Source organism: Erpetoichthys calabaricus, chromosome 6 (genome assembly GCF_900747795.2).
Source record: "Erpetoichthys calabaricus chromosome 6, fErpCal1.3, whole genome shotgun sequence".
NCBI classification, from domain to species: domain Eukaryota; kingdom Metazoa; phylum Chordata; class Cladistia; order Polypteriformes; family Polypteridae; genus Erpetoichthys; species Erpetoichthys calabaricus.
In genome coordinates this window covers 5857243-5880284 of record NC_041399.2, presented here as the reverse complement: position 1 = coordinate 5880284, position 23042 = coordinate 5857243, and the positions used below count along the sequence as shown (strand labels likewise).

General features: G+C 40.6%; 1 protein-coding gene across 3 annotated transcripts in view; it reads left to right on the top strand.

The window, feature by feature from the left end:
• The window catches only part of cpne3 (copine III), a 140640-nt gene that overhangs the window by 93966 nt on the left and 23632 nt on the right, over positions 1-23042 (top strand). For all 3 annotated transcript variants that reach the window (XM_051929269.1, XM_051929270.1, XM_051929272.1), the window contains exons 9-11: positions 3110-3196; positions 17019-17078; positions 22014-22147. In XM_051929269.1, coding sequence (XP_051785229.1) covers positions 3110-3196; positions 17019-17078; positions 22014-22147 — 281 coding nt within the window. The remainder of the gene's footprint in view (positions 1-3109; positions 3197-17018; positions 17079-22013; positions 22148-23042) is intronic.

The window sequence follows — 23042 nt, the reverse complement described above, 5'->3', positions numbered from 1 at the left end:
GTCTTACTAGAACAGGCCATCCCCTCAAAACTAAACATCGGAGTGAGACATCAACTGGTGAAAGAGGCCACTAAAAATCCAATCAACCCTCTAAGACATCTTCTGTGCTCTGTTGGCTGAAACTGGAGTGAAGGTGCAGGGGTCTGCAATTTCAAGAGCTCTAAATAACACAGGCTCCTACAGGAGGGTAGCAAGAAAGAAGCCATTCCTTAAGAAGGTCCACATAAAGGCATATATAACATTTGGTACAAAGCTTGAGGAAGACCCAGTTAAGATATGGGAAGAGGTTTTATGGTGAGATGAGACCAAAGTAGAACTTTTTGGCCAGACTTCAAAGAGGGATGTGTAGCATAAAACTAACATCTCCCATGCCTTAAGAAACACTGTACCTATGGTGAAATATGATGGCAGCAGCTTCATGCTATGGGGATGCTTTTCATATGCTGGGACTGGGAATCTTGTCAGTGTTGAAGGGATAATGGATGAACACAAATACCACACAATATTGCAGGAGAACTTGTTCCAGTCGGCTATGAACCTGTGGCTCAGGAGAAGATGCATCTTTGAACATAACAATAACCCTAAACATAAGGGCTCGTTTATACTTCACGCTCAGAATGTGTACGCGCACACATCATGGCTGCCACGCGTTCCCATCGTTCATTTGACGCGTCCTCTGAGCAGGTCCTCAGAAATTAATCCGACACGTCAGCGAGTTGCAGTAGCAGCAAAAAGTCAGGGGGTGCAGTGTGATAAAAGTTGGAATGTGACGTCCGAGTCTCTGGTTACTATCTACATGTGACAGAAAGTCGCTATGTGGATCCTATGGGATCGATGTGCGCGCTTCAACGTTTGATAAATGGTTTAATGTGGTGAAGCAAAATGCTGACATACAAATGCATTTGTGGTGCTTTTATATTCAAGCGTCGCATATTCCCGATCGTAATAACACGATACGTTTTAAAAGTGTCACATACCGTCTTCTGTGCCGTCTTTTTTTTTTGCAACTTCACAACAGCAACAATAATGTACAGCCACAGAGAAAAAAAATTAAGGACATTGTGAAAAGGTGTATGTTGTGATTAACGTGGAAATTTCGGCTTTAATCTCGAAATGTCCACTTTAACCTCGTAGTTTACTTTTATCATTAAAGCAGACCATCGTAAACGTCATCCCAGTTTTTAATCGCTACGAGCTTCTGGGACTTCCTCCTGACCTGACAGAAGCAGCAGTAGATAACCACACAGAACGCATTAAATGTATGATATTCCAACTCTCTACACATTTAGAATCCTTAGATTTATACTTGATATCACTTTCATGATGAAATGCATTAAAGTATGCTGTGGGAAATAGCCCGGACACAGACAGACAGACATCATTTTAAGTTCACAACACACGTTTATTTACACTAAATATAAAGTCAAGTAAGTGCACAACCCAGTGCTGCAGCACCAATCACCCCAACAGTCCAGGCCTCTGTCCACAATATGCCTTCAGGCCTTGGTGTGGCGGAAGTGCTGGGGTTCCAAGTCCTCCAGGCATGGGGACGCCCCCTGCCGGTGACCATGGGCCCCTACAGGGTTGAGCTTCCAAGCCCTGTACCTGTGGCCCCCAATATAACCAGGACGGTCGCCCCCTCGTGGTCTGGAGGAGGCATGAGCCCTCTTCCTGTCCTCCTGGGTGTCCCGGCTGGGTACCATCCCCAGCCGCGTGCCACATATGCATGTTACATTTTACAGATAAATTGTTAATTTTGTTTAAATAATGAATACTGTTAATAATTACACACATGGGGGGTGACATGGTGGCGGAGCGGTAGCATTGCTGTCTCGCAGGGAGTCACGTCTCTGGTATTCCCTGCCTGGAGTCGTCATGTTTTCCTGATGGGTTTCCACAGTGGGCTCCGGTTTCCTTCCAAAGATATGCAGATTTGGTGACACTAAAATGACGCCAGCGTGTTTGTGAGTGCTTGTATTCACCTTGCGATGAGCTGATGCCCTTTCTAGGGATTGTTTCTGCCTCGTCCCCAATGCTAGCTGGAATGGGCGCATCCCTGGATTGATAGATTTAATCATTAAACATCCTTTTCAGAGATATTGTGGCAAGGTGTCATCGGAAGTTAAAAGCTGTTCCAGGCAGTTCACAACACAGCGAAGCCGAACCTGTTCTCACAGTGATAATATCTCACACTACCACCTGGTGGATCCCTCCATATTTATGTAAAGTACACGTGCAAGAATAAACAGTAAAAAGCTTGCGTAGCAGGAGCGTCCGCTGCAGCATGCGTCGTGTGGCGTGAAGTATAAACCCGGCCTAAGGCAAATGTGACACTGGAAAGGCTCAAAAGAAGAAAGGTGAATGTTTTGGAATAGCTAAGTCAAAGCCCGGATCTTAACCATGCTGAGTATCTGCAGTACTGTTTGAAAACTGCTGTCCAGAGGCTCCATCCCAACAACCTAGAAGATCTCTATCAATTCTACCAAGAAGAATGGGGAAGAATTCCTCCTGAATAATGTGCAATACTGGGACGTACTTACATACCCAAAAGAATGAAGGCTGTTCTTGTGGCAAAAAGTTCTCGGCAAAATATAAATATGTAGGGCTTGAATACTTAGGCAAACATGAACTTTGGAGTTTTTCTTCTTCAGTTAAAAATCTACAAAAAAATGCTTTATTTGGACTTTGGAAATGTATTGTTACACTTTAAAAATACTGAATGAATAAATGTATGCATATCTTTTGTCATGCTGAGAATTGCATTGATTTTTAAGGGGATTTATACTTTTGTACCCCACTGTATGTATAAAGAACCTTGGGTGTTAATTTGTGCTTTTTCTGTATTTTTTTAGACATTTATTACATTAAACAAGGAGCTCAGTCAAAACCAGAAATGAGTTGCTAGTTATAAGACTGGTTGAATTAAAAATCAGCAGAAGTTTGAGAACTACTGGCAGCTTTATTCCCTCATAACTTTGGACAGAATTCTTTTATTCTCTCTTTCTGATTAATTAGTTATTGCATGTTGATACATTTTCTTTAATTAAACCTAATTTGTATATTGTCAAAAAGGTCTTTTAATTTATATGCGTTTCATTGACTCTTGTAGGTCGAGTTTGACTGTGTTAATCCAAAGAAGAAGCAGAAGAAAAAAAATTACAAGAACTCTGGAGTAGTAAGCGTAAAATTTTGTCAGGTAAGTAGTTTAAGTTAAATGAATTTATGTCTCTATTATAAAAAAATCCTGTGAGAGAAAGACTAGGGAGATGAGACGTGATCTTCACATGGAGATCACCGAAGACACTTAAAAGACCCGTGAGACAAAAGAGAATGGCCACGGAGCGTCTCGCAGGGACCTTAAACATGACTTTGTGCCAAGAGATTGACCCAGGACCGTCTCGCAATGACGTAGAACAAGAGATTATTGTGAGACACGCCTTACTTACAACCAATATCAAATAAGACCACGGGCAGCAAAACTGGCCTTGAGCACACACAGATCTAGGGTCTCAGCGCATATAAAGCTTATAAGGACAATACGTTATAAATGAAACGTTGACGACTAAGTGAAGAAGAAAGCAGCGCGGAGAAAAGAGACTCAAATGCGTTGGAGAGAAAAAAAATGCAAAAAAGAAAAAGAATAATCAAGGTGCAAATTCAGAAAATAATTAAAGTAATTATCAGCCTGGAACAAGTGGAATTGAAAAAAAGCACGTCCAATCGGGCTCAGAATTAAAAGACAAAGAGTAAAAGACAAAGTAGAACTTCGTTAAGATGTTCAAAAACGTTGGCACTATACACATGCAGAGCAGGTTAGAGATTATGAAAGCAGTGGAATTCGAAAGACTCAAAAAAACAGAGCCATACAAATGCAGAGAGTTAAAGAAAGTTAAAGAATATGAAAGCAGGAAAATTAGAAAGTATCAAAAAAAAAAGAAAGTAAAGATCGCAGTAGCGCAAACAAACAGAAATTATTACTCGAAAAAAGGGAAAATAATCACCACGGACCAGGTGTCATTGAAAGAAAAGCAGGACAAAGCGAGGAATGGAGATCGAATATATGGACATAGGTGATATGTCAGAAGTAGGTAAATATTGAAGTTTAACTCAGAATAATTCAAAAACGGGGTATCCTCACATGCATTTATTGGTTACTTTGCAAAAAAAAATTATTAACTGCTGATGATGTCGATCGTTTTGTCTGTGCTGAACTTCCCAACAGAGAAACCTATCCTGAATTATGGTACAAAGTCATTAAACACGTCTCACGGACCTCATTTAAAAGATTCAGCATGTTGGGACTCGAAAGATTCCAAATATTGTTTTTAACGAAGTTCTGAAATAAAAATGAAACTAATGAAATAGCAACAATTCAAAGAAAAAAAAAATCTTAAAAGTGTGTATCCAAAAACCAAACACGGGGGTTGGCGAGCAAAGTGAGCAGGGGGCAAAGCCCCCTAGTTGTATAAAAATAAAAATGTGACTATCATGGATGTTACAGTGGAGACATTGTCTTACTGCTTGTTCCTTCTGCGCCACCACCACCTAATCAAAGCACCGTGATGTCCCTCCATTAATGGATTAAAGGCCAGATGTCCATATGACTGTCATCATCAAGTTCTTCCATGAGAACCCTGAATACCATGAGGACTGATTGAGGACATTTATGTTAGGTAGGGGGCTGGGTGGTCTTGTGGCCTCGGAACCCCTGCAGATTTTTTTTTTTTTTTTTTCTGTTCCCCCCCCCCCCGGCCATCAGACCTTACTTTTATTCTATGTTCATTAGTGTTCCCTTATTTTAATTCTTATTTATTTTGTCTTTTTTCTCTATCTTCATCCTGTAAAGCACTTTGAGCTCCATCATTTGTATGAAAATGTCCTCTAGAAATAAATGTTGTTGTTGTTTTTATGTTACCCACACTTGTGCTGATGTAGCAAAATGACTGGTGCAACTCTGCGGTATTTGTTGATCATTCAACACCTATGTGTTAGTCAGTTTGTGATGCTTTTCCAAACGTCACCCAGCTGAGATGTTATCTTTCTGCTTTTCCAAGCATTTTTGGAAATCTTATAGACTTTTATGTTATGAGTTATAATCAGTTTTTAGGTGCTTTTGCATATAATGCGTGAAGTATCTATTGCGATAGCCCATGTCTGTCTGTCTGTCCGTATTAAACAACTCAGCCCCCCATGGACCAATTTTGTTGAAATATATCATACTGATTCTTCAAAGAAATTTGCCAAGACAGTTCAGTTTTAATTCAGATATCTTGAACCAATCGCACACTATAAAGTTTTAAAATTTCAAAATGTCCCTGTCAGAAGCTTTGACAAATCTGTTAACTCCTCCGTTTTAAATTGGAGGAACGTTCTGTGCTACTTCAACTGCGAATTCATTTACTGTTTCATTTTTACCTGGACAGCAGCTGCTTGAACTTGCATATTTTAAGTGTTTACCTCTTTTATTCGTCTGACAGCTGCTCGGATGCCCAATGCTGGACTAGGAGTACAGGCAAACAGCTCACGCGGCAGTGCTCCCTCCTGCTGCATTAGATAAGTTATGTAAAAGAGGACAAACTTCTGTAGAGATACACAGAAGGAGAAACAATTATGTAAAGCATATATAAGACCGAATTTAGTGAATAGTGTTATTTGTAGATTATTATTGTAAAGAACCAACATTATCTACCTGCAGCTATACGGTGTTTGAACTAATTAATAACTCAGGAATGCACAGCTGCCCTAAATGATACAAACAGAGGACAGGATTAAAAATGGACAGTGGCATCGAGAGATTGGGGGACTTCAGTTGTTTAAGCTCCTAATCTCTGGCTGCCAAGCCCTGATATTTCAGTCCTAGATACACACAAATAATTATGGCAAGCCCCTGATCTTCTTGCCCATTGTGCACCATTTATATTCCTGTTATCAATTAATCAATTCCTTTTCAAGTTTTTCCCTTTTTATATAACTAGGGGGCTCTGCCCTCTGCTCACTTTGCTTGCCAACCCCCAGGCGGGCGCTATTTGCTAGCCACTTTGCGGCTCTGCCACTCACGTATGGGGAAGCAGACGTACAATTTAAACAGATCGTTATTTTCATGGGAATTGTTAACATATGCATAATAGACCTGACTGTTTTACATTACAGCAAGTAATTAATCATATTAAAAAATAGTAAATTGTAATAAATTGAAAGAAAATTATGTTTCATGTTGCGTTAGAGGTATTCATTGCGTTATACATTTTCGTTCTGTTTGGATTTTGAAATTAACACGCAGATACTTTTTAAACTTACACTTTAACTGTAAAACTTCAGTAAAAACAATATTAACTTCACGATCGCATTGAATTTTGATTCCATGTTTGGATTCCATGTTAGTGTCATGTTCATGACAACGCAACGTATAACTGCCTGTGAATGAATTTTGTTTCTTTCTGTCTAATAAATAAACCAATTTTTTCGAATGTCTGTCTGTGATTTTTTAATTGTCATGGCAAAAGCTGTTCTAATGGCAAACTGTAAACATTTTAATCAGAATGGCATATTAAGATCTCCTTTGGTATCTAACGTTAGATGTACTACATTACCTTTCTTGTCGCCTGTTAAAATTTTACATGTCAGAATTGTTTGACCAATTTTGAATACAACTAATCTTGTCCTGTTGCATGGCCCATCATTCATACATAAATTACAAAATAACATTACAATACAGCCTTCTTTCAACAGTAATTCGGCCGGTGGAAGACCGGTTGGTGTTAACGATTGTAGATATTCTACGTGATATTTTAAGTTGATGTTTTCATCTTCCGCACCATCACCACCTACTGTTTCAGCAGAGTCTATTGATATGCATTTAACCAATCTGACATGTAACAGATGGACAATTTTCACGTTAATTCATTTGACTTCATCATATCTCGGTTCTAGGATTGCCTGTGTACTCATTTCTTCTGTTGATAAACTCTCAGGAGGAAATCTTCAATAAAATTTGGGCATAATAAGTCTTCTTTTATTAGGAACTTAAAGTGAGGAAAACATAAAAACTTATAAGAGCTGAGAGAGCAGGAACTGTATCCGACAAAAGCATTCACACGAATGAGAGGTGAGAGGACCGCGGGCGTGGGCCGTTAACCGGAAATGCTTGAGGTGTTTAAAAATCTCTTGGCAATAGTCTCGTCTCAAGATTTTCTTATATAATAGAGAGATTTTAATAACTAGATGGGGGATTTACTTTGGTTCTTTTTCTCCTTTCATAGGTTATTTATATTGCTGATTTTAGATAGATAGATAGATAGATAGATAGATAGATAGATAGATAGATAGATAGATAGATAGATAGATAGATACTTTATTAATCCCAAGGGAAAATTCAAAAATTTATGCTAGCATTGTTCATTTTGTATTAATTGATATTTTTCAGTTGTTAATTATTAGATATGACTTTATTAGGTATCCTTTAAATATTTATTTTAAGAAAATTGCATAACAATTAGTGACAGACTGTCCATCACTAACACACATCAGTCGATGCCATTGTCACATGACTTGAATTGCAGTCTGCTGTAAAGAAAGCCATTGAGCCGCCACAAGCCTCTTTGTGCTCTGTTTTGAACTCCATTGCAAAGTGCTCTTTAAAAACGTAGATTTCATATTGTCTGTTAGCACAAGGAATTGCATTCTATTATCAAGGTTACTTTTGAATACGACTCATTGTTACGAAACTATTTAAAAAAAACTACAATGTAATAACTGACTCTTGGATGAATTAGATAAAATATGTGAAATGCTCTTTGCCTTTCTTGTCGGTTAGCTTAGTCGCCAAATGCCCCTGAATGTTGTGCCATGTGGACATTGTCAAACTTGTTATCACCATTTCAAGTAGTCCTTTTAATAGTTTCGATTGTTTTGGTTTCATGTATGTCATTTCTGGGGTTTGTTGTTAAAAGGTAGCATACTGTAGTCGGTTTATTGTGTTTATTTTACATGGTTATCTTTTTTTTTTTGTGCCAGTCATGTTCCCTCACTTCTGTAAGTGTTATGTGATTTCAGTGCTATGCCAGCAATGCCCGTAGGAGGACTATATTTCTTTTCCTTGAAGATAAAATATTTTAAAAATGTCACACCTTGTGCTGCTGAGAGAAGTTTCGGCCCCACCACAACCTTGAATGAGTGGCTGAAGACTTTGTATCATTTAGTTTATCTTGAAAACCCTCCAAATATTCTGAATCAGAATGCAGATTTCACCATTTCTGGCAATGAGATGTTGAATGTGATGTACACAAAGGAGGTCCTGTTTTACTAACATGCTAGAATTCTATGAGAAAGCACTTACAGGGTATGATGAAAGCAGAGCAGAAGATATTATTTATCTGGACTTTCATCCATCCATCCATTTTCCAACCCGCTGAAACCGAACACAGGGTCACGGGGGTCTGCTGGAGCCAATCCCAGCCAACACAGGGCACAAGGCAGGAACCAATCCCGGGCAGGGTGCCAACCCACCGCAGGACACACACAAACACACTCACACACCAAGCACACACTAGGGCCAAGTTAGGATTGCCAATCCACCAAACCAGCATGTCTTTGGACTGTGGGAGGAAACCGGAGCGCCCGGAGGAAACCCACGCAGACACGGGGAGAACATGCAAACTCCACGCAGGGAGGACCCAGGATGCGAACCCAGGTCTCCCAACTGCAAGGCAGCAATGCTACCCACTGCGCCACTGTGCCGCCTCTGGACTTTCAGAAATCATTTAATAAGGTGCCACCTGAGAGGTTGGGCATCAAAGTAAAAGAAGTGGGAGTTCAGGGTGTGTGGTGTGTAGCTGGGGCAGAATTGGCTCAGACACAGGAAGCAGAGGGTGATGAGGGTGTGAGGAACCTTATCAAAATTGAGTGATGTTAAGAGTGGTGTCCAGTACGGGGCAGTGCTTCGATCATGGCTATTTTTAATATATATAAGTGATTTGGATAGGAATATAAATAACAAGCTGGTTAAGTTTACAGATAGGTGGATTGGCTGATAATCTTGAATCCACTGAATCATCACAGTGGGACATGGATAGCATACAGGCTTGAGAATGTTTGTGGCAGATGAAATGTAATGTCAGTAAATGTAAAGTATTCCACATAGGAATTAAAAATGTAATGTTTAAATACACAATAGAAGATCTGAAAATTGAAAGTACACCTTATGAGAAGGATTTAGGAGTCATAGTGGACTCTAAACTATTGACTTCCAGACAGTGTTCAGAAGCCATTAAGAAGGCTAACAGAATGTCAAGTTATATAGCGCCTTGATGTGTGGAGTACAAGTCACAAGAGGTTCTGCTCAAGCTTTATAACACACTGGTGAGGCCTCATCTGGAGTCCTGGGTGTTTGGGTCTCCAGGCTACAAATAAAAAGAAGTGCAAAAAAAAGGTGAAACAATCCTCTATGTTGCCAAGTCCTTTTGCCTGCCTTAAAAGTGAACCCAGGTTCACTTGACATCTTCTGTAGGTAGCATAGTTTTCCCCATAATATCTGCAACTTTCTCTCTGATGCTGTCCCTTGTCTCTCTTCTCTGCCCTTTGCTACTGCAGCTTCACTTTTTAGGTCTGGTCGGGTCGGCCCCACCCCTTTTAGCTTTTATTGGCTCTCTCAGTCAGGTGCTTCTTTCCAGGTAATCCCATAGGTTTCTAAAACATGTTCAGATCATTTACTGTAATGATGAGAAGGTACAAGAAGACAATGACGCTAAACACACATGACAGCTGTTACAAACAGTAAAAAAAATATAAAAAATTATTCACCCCTTGGGAGTTTTCACATTTTATTGTTATTCAAGAGTAAAGGACAGTGGATTTCATTGGTCTTTTCTAACATTGATCAAAATGAAAAGACTTTTTAATGTCAAAGTAACAACAGATCTCCCTAGAGAGGTCTAAATTAATTAGAAATATGAAACACAAAATAATTGATCACAAGTATTCACCCCCTTCAAGTCAGTATTTAGCAGATGGTAGCCTTGAGTGCACTGGTCTCTCTGTATCCACTCTGCCATTTTTTTACGCTATGGTTCTTTGCAAAACCTCTCTATCAAACTGCATATTGATCGTTGAGTGAACAAATTTTTTCAAGTTGACCAAACAATTCTCCTTTGGATTGAGATCTGGACTCTGATTTATTTTGAAGTCACACCTGTGTAGCTTTGGCTTATGGTTGTCTTGCTGGAAAACAAATCTTTTCCCAGTGCACTGGTTTTCTTGCTAGATTACCATCAGGTTTTTCTTCTTTCTTTATTTTGCTGCATTCGTTTTACTCTCACAAACCTTCTTGGGCCTGCTGCAGCGAGGCATCCCAAAAGCATGATACTACCACCACTATGCTTCATTCATGTATTTTTGATAATATGCAGCGTTTGGCTTGAAGTCATTAACCAGGAGTGCAGGATTGTGCTATGAATGCAAGTCAAGTCAAGTTGGGGAGTATGCACTAGTATATACAGTGCGTTGCCGCACCCACTACATGACAGAACAACTCGGGATCCCGGTTGGCAACCCCCCAGGCAGACACGCGGTCCAGTTCCACCCTCCGGAAATGACCCTCTATATGCTGCAGCCAGGTGTTAGGTGGGCGACCCCTTGGCCTGGTCCAACCACTCAGGTCCCCAACAATGAGGATCTTACGAGCTGGATCACCCTCGGAGAAACGTGCCACATGGCCGTAGTGCCGTAACTGACACTCCCTCACAATGCAGGTCATGTGCCTCATTCGGGACTCCATGAGCAACCACTCATTCGACACAAAGTCAAACCAATGGTACCCAAGGATTCTCCAAACAGACACAGTACCAAAGGAGTCCTGTCTTCGCCTCAGGTTACTGAATAGCGTCCCATGTCTCACAAACAGGAAGCACCAGGACTCTACAGACTTGGACCGCCGTCCTTTTGCATAGATAACGGGAGTGCCACACACCCCTTTCCAGCGACTTTATGACCCTCCATGCTCTCCCTCTCAATCCGTCTACTGACTTCATAGGAAGAGTCACCAGAGACATGAATGTCACCACAAAGGTACTGTAAGTAAATCTCTTGACGGGGTTGACACTCTCTCCGCAGACAGACACACTGCTGATGGCCGTGCCCAAGAGGTCATTAAAGGCCTGGTTTTTGGTTTTTATCAGACACTCAGACTCCTCGCTCAGTCTCTCGAGCGCACCAGTCAGAGCCTCCATTGACTCTGCGAAGATCACAGCAGTGTCGGCAAAATCAAGATCCATGAATCTCTCTTCACCAACAGATGCCCCACAGCCGCTGGACCCCATGTCCTTGCCCAACACCCAGTCTATACAAGCATTGAACAGAGTAGGAGCAGAACACACTGCTGATGAAACCCCAGAATCAACTGGGAAAAACACAGAGGTTCTGCCTCCACTCTGCACAGCACTCCCAGTACCAGCGTACAGGCCAGCCATGATATCCAGCAACCTCGAGGGGATCCCGCGAACCCTCAGGATGTCCCACAAGGCAGCTCGATCTACTGAGTCGAATGCTTTGCGAAAATTGACAAAGTCTGCAAAGAAACTCTGCCGATATTCGCGTTTGCGCTCCATAAGAACCCTCAGTGCCAGGATGCGGTCGATGGTAGACTTCTTAGACGTAAAACCAGACTGTTCTGGTCGCTGGTAGATGAGCAAGTGATCACGGATCCTATTGAGGATGACCCTAGCAAGGACCTTACCCTGCACCGAGAGCAGTGTTATCCCCCTGTAGTTGCTGCAATCCAGAATGAATGCACCCTACCAATTTTCTGAAAGAACATAACATGTTTGACGTTTCATGGACATGATTGGCTTTGAGCTTTCACACATAGGTAAAAGTTTAAAGCCACTCCAAAAAGATCCTTTTTAATGCTTGATTTTCTGGTCAGTAAATTTTACTAGCTCATGAAAAACTGTTGCATGGATTTAGAATGACAATAAATAAATATTGATATCCTATAAAGAAATATTATTTTACCACACACATCTTTACAAGGCACACCAACTATTCCACGTTTTTGTTAAATTCCACAGAAAACTCAGCTGCTTGATATGAATGAACCCGTTTATTGGGCAGAACCAGGTGTGCTAGTGGTATAATGTAAGCCCATGTCACATTAGGCGACTTTACCAGCGATTTTCAGTCATAGCCTTCGTTTATGTAATCTTTAACCAGTCAGAGGAATTCAGTGTTGCACTCCCATGAAACTGATGGTCTAATGCAGGCGTCCTCAATGACGGTCCTGGAGGGCCACAGTGGCTACGGGTTTTCATTGCAGCGAGTGTCCTAATTAGAACTCAGTCCTTGCTGATAATGAATCTTGGTGTTTAACGCTCTGCCTTGTTAGCGCCTTCATTCATCAAAGACAAATTTGAGTTCCTTTGTAGATCAGAGGTCCTCAATTACACTCCTGGAGGTCTGCTATGGCTGCAGGTTTTCACTTTAACCAATTCCTTAATTAGAACCCTGTTATTTACTACTAAAGCAATACATTTTTTGGGCTTAATTTTAGTTCTCTTGCCTGTTACCGTTCAGATCCCTTAATTGCCTATTTTAGATTTTAGCAGCTGCATTTAAGTTTTAATTGTTGCCTGTTTTCTTAATCAGACATTAGTTAATAATGAGATGCAGAGAGCCAGTAAACCAGCAGCTCTCCTGCTAACGTACTTACCATGAAGTATCGGTGATAAAAAAATGTTTAGAAATAAATGAGAGGGGAATTGGAAGGACCATTAAGTTTAAATCGATTCTGGTCCACAAAACATTTAATGTTCTCACAGAAGGAAACTCTACAGTGCAATTCAAATGAGCACAAGCATTAACAAACTAAACAGTTTAATACCAAGTTTCACTATCAGCATGGACTGCTTTCTAATTGGGAAATTAGTTGGAATAAAAACCTGCAGCCACTGTGGCCTTCCAGGACCGTGATTGAGGACCCCTGGTCTAATGTCACATTCCCAATGACAGAGACCAACTAGTCTGTGAATAGCTGATTGAAATCAGATTTGATTTTCTCATTAGTCAGAGGGAGGCCAGCTGTGTACTCATGAGAACTGATGACCATTGGATGCTCATCCGGGAGTACAATGCATAAAATGTAACAGCGAGGAATTAAGAACACTATGTGTTTTGAACCTCGCAAACGGAAGAGAAGCTTGTCTGTCTGATGCCTTGTATTTTACATACCATAATAGAATGGAAAAAAGAAATTAACAGGACAGAGGTTGACATTGAACTCACTGCATCTGTCAACCCTTGCTTAGTCAGGCAACACACTATTAGCTGTCAGAAAATGGAGCTAGCAAGAGTAAGATCGGTACTCGATCGGTAAATCTGACATGGCCTGCGATTTTCAGTTTTGTCATGGTGAAACGATAAGATCAGAGACTGCAGTCAGCACATCTGACATGCCTCACTACAAAAAAGTCACGTAATGTGACAAAATTGCAAAATTCCCGACTTCACGTTCGAGCTGGGCAAGACACGCATACACGCCATTTTTTGTTCCCTGTGTAGAGCGGGCTCACAGATGCCATGCCTGTTTGTGCTTTCTGTACAGTCTTTGATTCTAAACTCGTTAATTGTGTTATGCTTTGCTGAAAAAGTAAGTTCTGTGTCATCTTTAATAATTAATGATAATAATGATTAGTGTACTTTAGGTTTATAACTAACACTTTAGCTTCTAATAACATTTAGTTCTTGTATATGTAAAAATGCCATGATAACCATGTTTCTTTTAGGGGTTGATTGGGTTATTGATAGTATTCACTGTTAACATTCAAGGGTACTTTATACTGTATTAGATGCTAATTTACATGTTTCGAGTGTACAAAATTGTATTAAAACATAAACCATTTCCTTTTTTACGTAAGAATGCAGTTTTGGGCCACACACACAGTGCCTGTATTGGGAAGGTGGGGGTAATAGTACCTTCTATTGGTTGGCTTATAGAATAGCATTTTAAGTTAAAAAAACTGAAAATTTGGTGGTTGTAGTTAATCTTCCTGGGTAATCTGTAATTTATCAGTTTTAACATTTTGATTGTTTGTGTTTGTATATGTACCTCATTCCTACTTTTGTACTTACTTGTGTACAGGTGGCGCAGTGGTAGTGCTGCTGCTTTGCAGTAAGCAGACTGTGGAAGATTGTGGGTTCGCTTCCCGGTTCCTCCCTGTGTGGATAGCGCTTTGAGTACTGAGAAAAGCGCTATATAAATGTAATGAATTATTATTATTACTGTCTTTCTTTCTTTATTTTGGTTTAGATACCACACACATACATACTGTACATCCATATATCTATTAAAAAGTGTTTGCTGTAGAGCCTGGGTGGGTGTATGGACTACTCTCTGGCATGGCTGTTGTTCTTTCTAACCGAAGAATTGTGCCGAGTTCCATTTGAAGTGGGAAATTGGAATTTCCGAGTTCCTAGTGGAGCGCCCCCTTAAGTTGGATTTCCAACTTGTTAACTTGGGCCTGGTCCCTCAAGTCTGAGTTTGCCCAACTTCAGATCATGATGTTAATCCAAAATGGTGATGCACACTGCAAAGTTTAGTGAAAGCCGTAGCATTGTATTGTTTGATAGCACTTCTGGCTGTTTTTTTCTCATTAAATCAATCGTACACACTGTGCTGTTTAACTTCTCTCTGTGAACATGATGCTACGGTGTTTGGGTGCACTGCTATTTATTCATGTGGAGAAAACAAAGCAAAGGTTTTCCTTGACGCATCCATATTGGTTTTCTGAAAGTTTTACTGGAATGTGTGACATCATTCCCAGCTTGAATATCCAACTTCTGAGGTAGATGGAATGCAGGACTGGGCCAGCTTGTGCTCAGTCAGCCCAGTAACGTACAACTATCCCTCACAGTGACACCGGCTTTAGCAAATAATTAGCCTGTATTGACTGAGGTACCACCAGGAAAAGTTTGGAGATAGATAGATAGATAGATAGATAGATAGATAGATAGATAGATAGATAGATAGATAGATAGATAGATAGATATGAAAGACACTATATCATAGATAGATATGAAAGACACTATATAATTGATGGACAGATAGATATGAAGCCCCTTGTGTCTGCGTGGGTTTCCTCCCGGCGCTCCGGTTTCCTCCCACAGTACAAAGACATGCAGGTTAGGTGGATTGGCGATTCTAAATTGGCCCTAATGTGTGCTTGGTGTGTGCGTGTGTTTGTGTGTGTCCTGTGGTGGGTTGGCACCCTGCCCAGGATTGGTTCCTGCCTTGTGCCCTGTGTTGGCTGGGATTGGCTCCAGCAGACCCCCGTGACCCTGTGTTCGGATTCAGCGGGTTGGAAAATGGATGGATGGATAGATATGAAGGGAACTATATAATAGATAGATAGATAGATAGATAAATAGATATGAAAGGCATTATATAATAGATAGATAGATATGAAAGGCACTATATAATAGATAGATAGATAGATAGGATGCTTTATTAATCCCCAAGTGGAAATTCACATACTCCAGCAGCAGCATACTGATAAATACAATATTAATTAAAGAGTGATAAAAACACAGTGCAAGTGAAATGGTTAAGTTGATGTATTTTGACCGACATAAACTAATTTTAGATCAGGGAGCATTTACGAATAAAACTGGAATTTCAAAATGTTGTGTTTAAGCTGTCATAAGGAAATTTGAAAAACAGTGGGCAAAATGTATTAAGAAAATACAGTAGAAGGACTAGGCCTGCGCGATATGGACAAAAATGTTCCTCTCTTATTAGCTAACTAATAATAATATTTGTTTTATCTTGCACTGGATATTCACCACTTTTTTTTCTAGTTAGCAATTCATATCAGACTGTAGTGGGCTGGCACCCTGCCCAGGGTTTGTTCCTGCCTTGCGCCCTGTGTTGGCTGGGATTGGCTCCAGCAGACCCCCGTGACCCTGTAGTTAGGATATAGCGGGTTGGAGAATGAATGACTGACTGACTGACAAATCATATCAGAATATGAGAATGTGCTGTTTTCCAATATCAGACAATTTAGATTATCAGTCATGATTAAGATGCACAGTGTGTATAGTGGAGGACGATGAAGTGTGTGATGTCTGTAGCGATGTGATTCACAAGAGGAATGATCATGAGCATAAACTTTTTTTTTTTTGGTAAAACTCTTTAATAAAAACCCAAGATATATGATAATAAAAACTTAGTATTTGTGGCAAATGCAATTTAAAGATACAAAATTTGCTACCGAAAAATAAAGGTGATCGCTCAAGTGTGGGAAGAAGTCAGAGAAAAAAACGTAACTTTTATCTGCTGGTGCAAACTGATACAGGCAGCCGTTATGCTTTATGTGGTGTGTTCGTTCCAAGATCAACTGACATATGCTGACAATTTGCATATTAGGTACTTACCAATGATAAACTAAACATCACATTGGTGAATTGTGGGCATCTCTGCCAACATTCTTCAGCGACTAAATTTCCATAGTTGTCAAATTTGTGGCGCTGAGTGCAAACTCACCTTTTTTTACTTTTATGGCTCATTTTCCTGAATGTGTATTTGTGTATCGATATTCATGATTTTGAAACTGACGTGCATGTATTGCTACAGTAAGTGCAGTATACTCACCTAGAGTATATTTCTCTATATATAAAAACCAACGTCTGTCTGTATGTCTGTCCGCTTTTCACGAGAGAACTACTTAACGGATTTAAATTGGGTTTTTTTCTAGAATTTGCTTGAACATTTTGATTTTGCGGCTTCTCTCATTGCACTAAGAATCATAGTTCGCTTGCAGGAGCGATATATTCTCGTTAATCCAAGAGAGAGGCTGTGGGCCGAGGTGAGGGGGAAACGTGACGTCAGGAGTGGCGAGTCGGTCCACCTTTGCGTTTCAGAACGTAACTTGCCTGTTTGTTTATTGATTTTTAAAGTTTGTCCTGTTTCACTACTACATGGGCTTAGCCACGGGGAATGGTTAGTTAATAATAAATGAATGTTTTATTTGCAGGTAGAGAGAGAATACTCATTCTTGGACTACATCATGGGTGGCTGCCAGATGAATTTTACTGTAAGTAGTCTTGTACCTTTTTTTTCTTTCATGTAAAGGTTTATAGATATAATTCTGTAGAAAGTACATAACTTGGAGGGCTCTGAAGTCTTCTTCTTCTTTCGGCTGCTTCCGTTAGGGGTTGCCACAGCAGATCATCTTCTTCCATATTTTTCTGTCCTCTGCATCTTGTTCTGTCACACCCATCACCTGCATGTCCTCTCTCAGCACATCCATAAACCTTCTCTTAGGCCTTCCTGTTTTCCTCTTCCCTGACAGCTCTATCCTTAGCATCCTTCTCCCAATATACTCCGCATCTCTCCTCTGCACATGTCCAAACCAACACAATCTCGCCTGTCTGACTTTTGCTCTCAATCGTCCAACTTGAGCTGACCCTCTAATGTCCTTATTTGTAATAATAATAATAGTAATTCTTTGCATTTATATAGCGCTTTTCTCACTACTCAAAGCGGTCAGCAATTGCAGGTTAAGGGCCTTGCTCAAGGGCCCAACAGAGCAGAGTCCCTAGCCTCAGAGCCACCACTCCGACCCTAACCTAACCCTAATTTCTAATCCTATCCATCCTCGTCACACCCAGTACAAATCTTAGCATCTTTAACTTTGCTGCCTCCAGCTTTGTCTCCTGTGCCACCGTCTCCAACCCATATAACATAGCTGGTCTCACTACCGTCCTTCGATCTTCCCTTTCACTCTTGCTGATACCCGTCTGTCACAAATCACTCCTGACACTGTTCTCCACCCACTCCACCCTGCCTGCACTCTCTTTTTCATCTCTCTTCCACAATCCTCTGAAGTATGTTCCATAAATACTGTCACAAGCATTTTTTTCTTTTATGCTAACACCTATCCATCCATTTTCCTAACCTGCTTATCCTGAGCAGGGTTGCAGGGAAGTTGGAGAATATCCCAGAAAGCATCAGACATAATGGCAGGAACAAGACCTGGACAAGGCACCAGCCCATTAAGCTATGAACACATAAGCTCAAACACGTATATACACATTAGACATGTCTTATTCTCACCCATTTAATCCAGACCTGGGTCACAGGGGGGTGCTGGAGTCTATCCCAGCCAGCATAAGACGCAAGGCTGGAACAAACCCTGGACAGGGTGCCAGTCTCGTAGGGCAAACACACCCAACCAAACATACACTAGGGGCTAATTTAGCTTCACCAGTTCACCTAACATGAATGTCTTCAGATTGTGGGAGGAAATACGGGGTGGTGGCTCTGAGGTTTAGGGATATGCACTGGCAATCGGAAGGTTGTCGGTTCGAATCCCGTAAATGCCAAAAGGGACTCTGCTCTGTTGGGCCCTTCAGCAAGGCCCTTAACCTGCAATTGCTGAGCGCTTTGAGTAGTGAGAAAAGCGCTATATAAATGCAAAGTATTATTATTATTATTATTAATAGAGGAAGAACATGCAAAGTGAACCCTGGTCTTGCAGGGTTGTCAAACTCCGGGCCTGGAGGGCCGCAGTGGCTACAGGTTTTCATTCTAACCCTTTTCCTAATCAGTGAGCAGTTTTCACTGCTAATTAATTCCTTTTCCCTTCATTTCAATAGCCCTGTTTTTAAGGATTCAGTCCTCTGAATTGATTTGTTTCTTCATTAAATGGCAGCCAAACAGAAATGAGATGTGAAATGAGCCAACCAACAGATGACCAGCTAAACTGGGATTTCAAACTCCAATCAATTTCACTCCAACCAGTCTTTTAATGAGAAGCTGATTCTTGCTGTTAATTAAGCCCGTTATTTAATTCAATGGCTTGTTGCTGCTCTCATTCTGTCACAACAGACATTTCCAAATCTGTTGATTTTTCTGTTTTTTCTAAGAACACTGTCAAAATGTTTTGGTGACCTGAGAGATCAACCTTACCAAGACCATCACCTTTCTTTATTTTCAGATATTGTGTGATGGGCACAGGTGAGCTGGTCATATGGTGGTGGCTTGTTTGATGTCTCATTATTGTTTGGCTACTAATTAAGGAAAAAGACAATTAAGGGGCCTGAGTCAAGTTAATTAAAACTAAAGCAAAAGAAGTTAATTAGCAGTAAAAATGGCTCACTAATGAAGAAGATGGTTAGAATGAAAACATGCAGCCACTGCGGCCCTCGAGGACCGGAGATCGACACCTATGCCTTAGAGTGAGGCAGCAACGCTACCACTGCTTCAGGGAATTTCAGCAGTTTTCACTCTGCCCAAAGAAATCTCACAATGGGAGCGTTTTTCAACAATGGTTCAATCCTGCAGCAGAGCGTCTATGTTCGTTTGAACTTGGATTCAACTAGACTAACCTCTGTGCTGTTACGTGTTTGAACTACCTGTAAGCCAGCAACCACAAATGTGTTGTATTGCATTATTTTCTTTCTTTTGTGGTTACCGTGTAACTTTCAAATTGCCTTTTGCTTTTTAGTTTAGCCTTGTACAACACTGGATCACAGTGGATTCATTTAGAATTTTTTGACAATTTTCAGTGGAAAACGACTCTTTAATGTGAAAATGAAAAAGGTCTACATGAATTACAAATATAAAACACAAAATAAGTGGTGGCATAAGTATCCACCTTCTTTAACCTCAGGATAAATGAGCTAAAAACATTAAATTGTTGTTAACAAATAAAAAAAAAAAAAGTTTCAAACATAGAGTAGAAAAAGCATGTTGATTGTCCACTGTTGTACTCATGCCGATTTAGTACATGTCCTTTGTTTGATACATTTTGGGACAGTTGCCAACGCACAGGCTGATGTTGCAGTCGCGACATTAGTTGCGTGTTTTTTTTGTGAAAATTTCTTGCATTTTTTTTCCGTTGCTTGCATACAAGAGGGTAGAATGTCAGTGCCTGACCTGCATGATCGATGTGCCCCTTGTGTTATTGTAGGCTACCACAATGCAGGGCTTAGTGACGTCCACATTTCCACTGACGTGTACAATGACAGTTGCCACATTGTGAACAGTGCTTAGGACGCTTATGTGTTGCTTATCCTTGCACTCGATTGTAGTTATTTTGTCTTTTTGTCACTCAGCTACTGTTGTACCACAAAGAAGCTTCTTCACACAACTGAATTCAGCAGGCATATTACTGTGGTTCCGTCGTATAGTGCTGGTAGCATTGGTTTCATTTTCCATGTCAATTTCTGACGAATAGTTCACATTATCGTCACAATTGCTCGATTCGAGCTTTGGTTCAGTTCCAGTTTGCACGAAAAAACTGCCTTATGGCTTTTTGTGTGCCATTTTTAGTCAAAGGCTTTGCCCGACTCATGACTATTGATAAGTTACCTTAAGATTGGCAAAGAGCATAGAAATATTCATGATTATTTGCAGCATGATCTTATTTCATCCACTAGATGGCAGCAAAAATATAGAAAATGTAAAGCTGGCCAGTATACATCACACTCATTGTGACTCGTAGCTAACCGTAATTACATAAAATTCTGAGCCCTAGTAACACTCAGGGTTAACCTGAGTTTAATATCCATCCATCAATCCATTATCCAACCCGCTATATCCTAACTACAGGGTCACGGGGGTCTGCTGGAGCCAATCCCAGCCAACACAGGGCGCAAGGCAGGAAACAAACCCCGGGCAGGGCGCCAGGCCACCGCAGTGAGTTTAATATGATAAACCTAAATCATCACTGGTGAAACAAATTGGTTTTAGAAGTCATGGACTTAGTTAGAATTAGTCATCTGTAGATCTATCTATCTATCTTATCTAAAGGGTTTTAGTTTTATCTGGAAGGACCAACTAAACTCCATGTTTGAACATGGCACATGATCACAAACACACTATCCCCACCGCGACACATGGCGGTAGTAGCAGCACCCAGTGGGGATGCTTGTCTGCAGCAGGGTGTGGAAGGGTTGTGAGAGTAAAATAAATGGGGCAAAACACGGTGACATTCTGAAAGAAACCCTAATGCAGACAATTTGTTTTCAAGCAAGACAAAAACCCCAAGGATGAATCCAAGGTTACATGGGAATGGCTTAAAAACAACATTGTTAATCTCCTGGAGTGGCTAAGTCAGAGTCCAGATATGAACTTGTCTGGAATTGAAAATGGCTGTCCACTCAGGATCATCTTGACACATGACAGAGCTAGAGCAGTTTTACAGGGAAGAAGGGGATATGGCAGAGCTGATAGAAAGAGACCTGAGCCCATAGACTCAAGGTGGTCCTGGCTACCATCAACAAAATACTGACATGAAGTGGGTGAATAATTCATAATTCTTATCAGTTAACTATGTTTTGTTTTATATTTGTAATAATTTAGATCCCTTTTTCCCAACCACTGGGTCATGAGTCACTTCTGGGCTGCAGGTTGCCATTGTTAGTTCGCAATTTGTTTCCCCATTGCTAAGTGAGCTTGTTTCACTAAAGGGACCCCCAACTCTTCCAGTTGTGCTCATTTCACCAAAAGGGCAGTTTTGCATCGCTTGCTGGTGAGTCATCAATAAATTTAAAATGGTAAAGCTGTGTGGTGGGACCCACGAATGGAGATCACTTTGCAGAGATTTGTTGTCACTGACATTGAACTCTTTTCCTGTTCACCTGTGTCACAAAAGGCCAATTCAATCTACTATGACTCAACAATAAAATCTGAAAACCTCCAAGGGAGGTGAAGACATTTGCAGTATTTTATATCTCTCATTTTTATTTCCAAAACTTAGATATTTTATTATCCATCCATCCATCCATCCATCCATCCATCCATCCATCCATCCATCCATCCATCCATCCATCCATTATCCAACCCGCTACATCCCAACTACAGGGTCACAGGGGTCTGCTGGAGCCAATCCCAGCCAACACAGGGCACAAGGCACATAATACAATAATACAGTTATTATTATGCAATATTAATTAATAACATTCCCCCTTTTGAAGAAGTTTTTGATGTTGTTAAAAGGTGAATAACTTTTTCTCTTTTTTAGGTTGGTATTGATTTTACTGGATCCAACGGAGACCCCCGCTCTCCAGAATCTCTCCACTACATTAATCCTCAAGGAGTTAATGAATACCTTATGGCCATTTGGTCTGTTGGCGTTGTTATCCAAGATTATGATAGGTATTTTATCTTTTTTTATATATTTTGAAATCTATGAATTTTATACTTGTTTTGTCCCCATTTATTAACACGCTTAATAGTGGCTGATCTCCAGTGTGAGACTTTAGTGTTTCAGTCATCATTTTAAACAATCACTTTCACATTGCAGACAGGTATGAAACACAATGTATAGGCATATTGAGTATTTCAATACAGGTTGTTAAGTATCACTAATCTGAAATGCTCCAAATTCCCAAATGTTTATAGTCCCGGCATGATGGCACAAGTGGATATTTCCACACCAGGGGGCTCTTTTATATATAAGTTTACTTGGATTAACATGTAAAAATATGCTTACACCCAAAAGTGGAGGTGGCTAACACAAGTGCCTATTCCAAATTGATTTGTTCTTTCAGATCAAGATGTGTTGGGGTGGGCGATATTGAGTGGGGAGGGTTGGGGGGGTGCGGCAGCTTAGACTGCCATGAAGCAAGTACAAACAACTGATGATCTGGTGTGTGGAGAGGCAACTCCCACAAAGCATGTAGCACCTCAAAGAAATGACACACGAACAACGATGCAGGTGGTAGAGGGGAGTTGGGGGGGACACCGTGTGAAGCATCGAGCGCCTTTAAACAACAAAACAAAGTCGATGGGCTTTGTCCCCTGTTGTTTGCCTTTTTATGCTGGGACAGACTTACGATATGTTTTATGTATGTACATCCACACCATACAAAAACTAAATGTAGCGACTCATTGGTCAGTTAATGGCTTCCAGCACAGCAGACAAGACAGAGTTGAGCTTGGCCAAGATATTACTAACCTGTTGGCCCGCTCACTGAGAAGTGACAACGGGTAGTCGATATAAACTGACAAAAAAAACAAAGTTCTTCAGTGCAAATGCGCAAATTAAAAG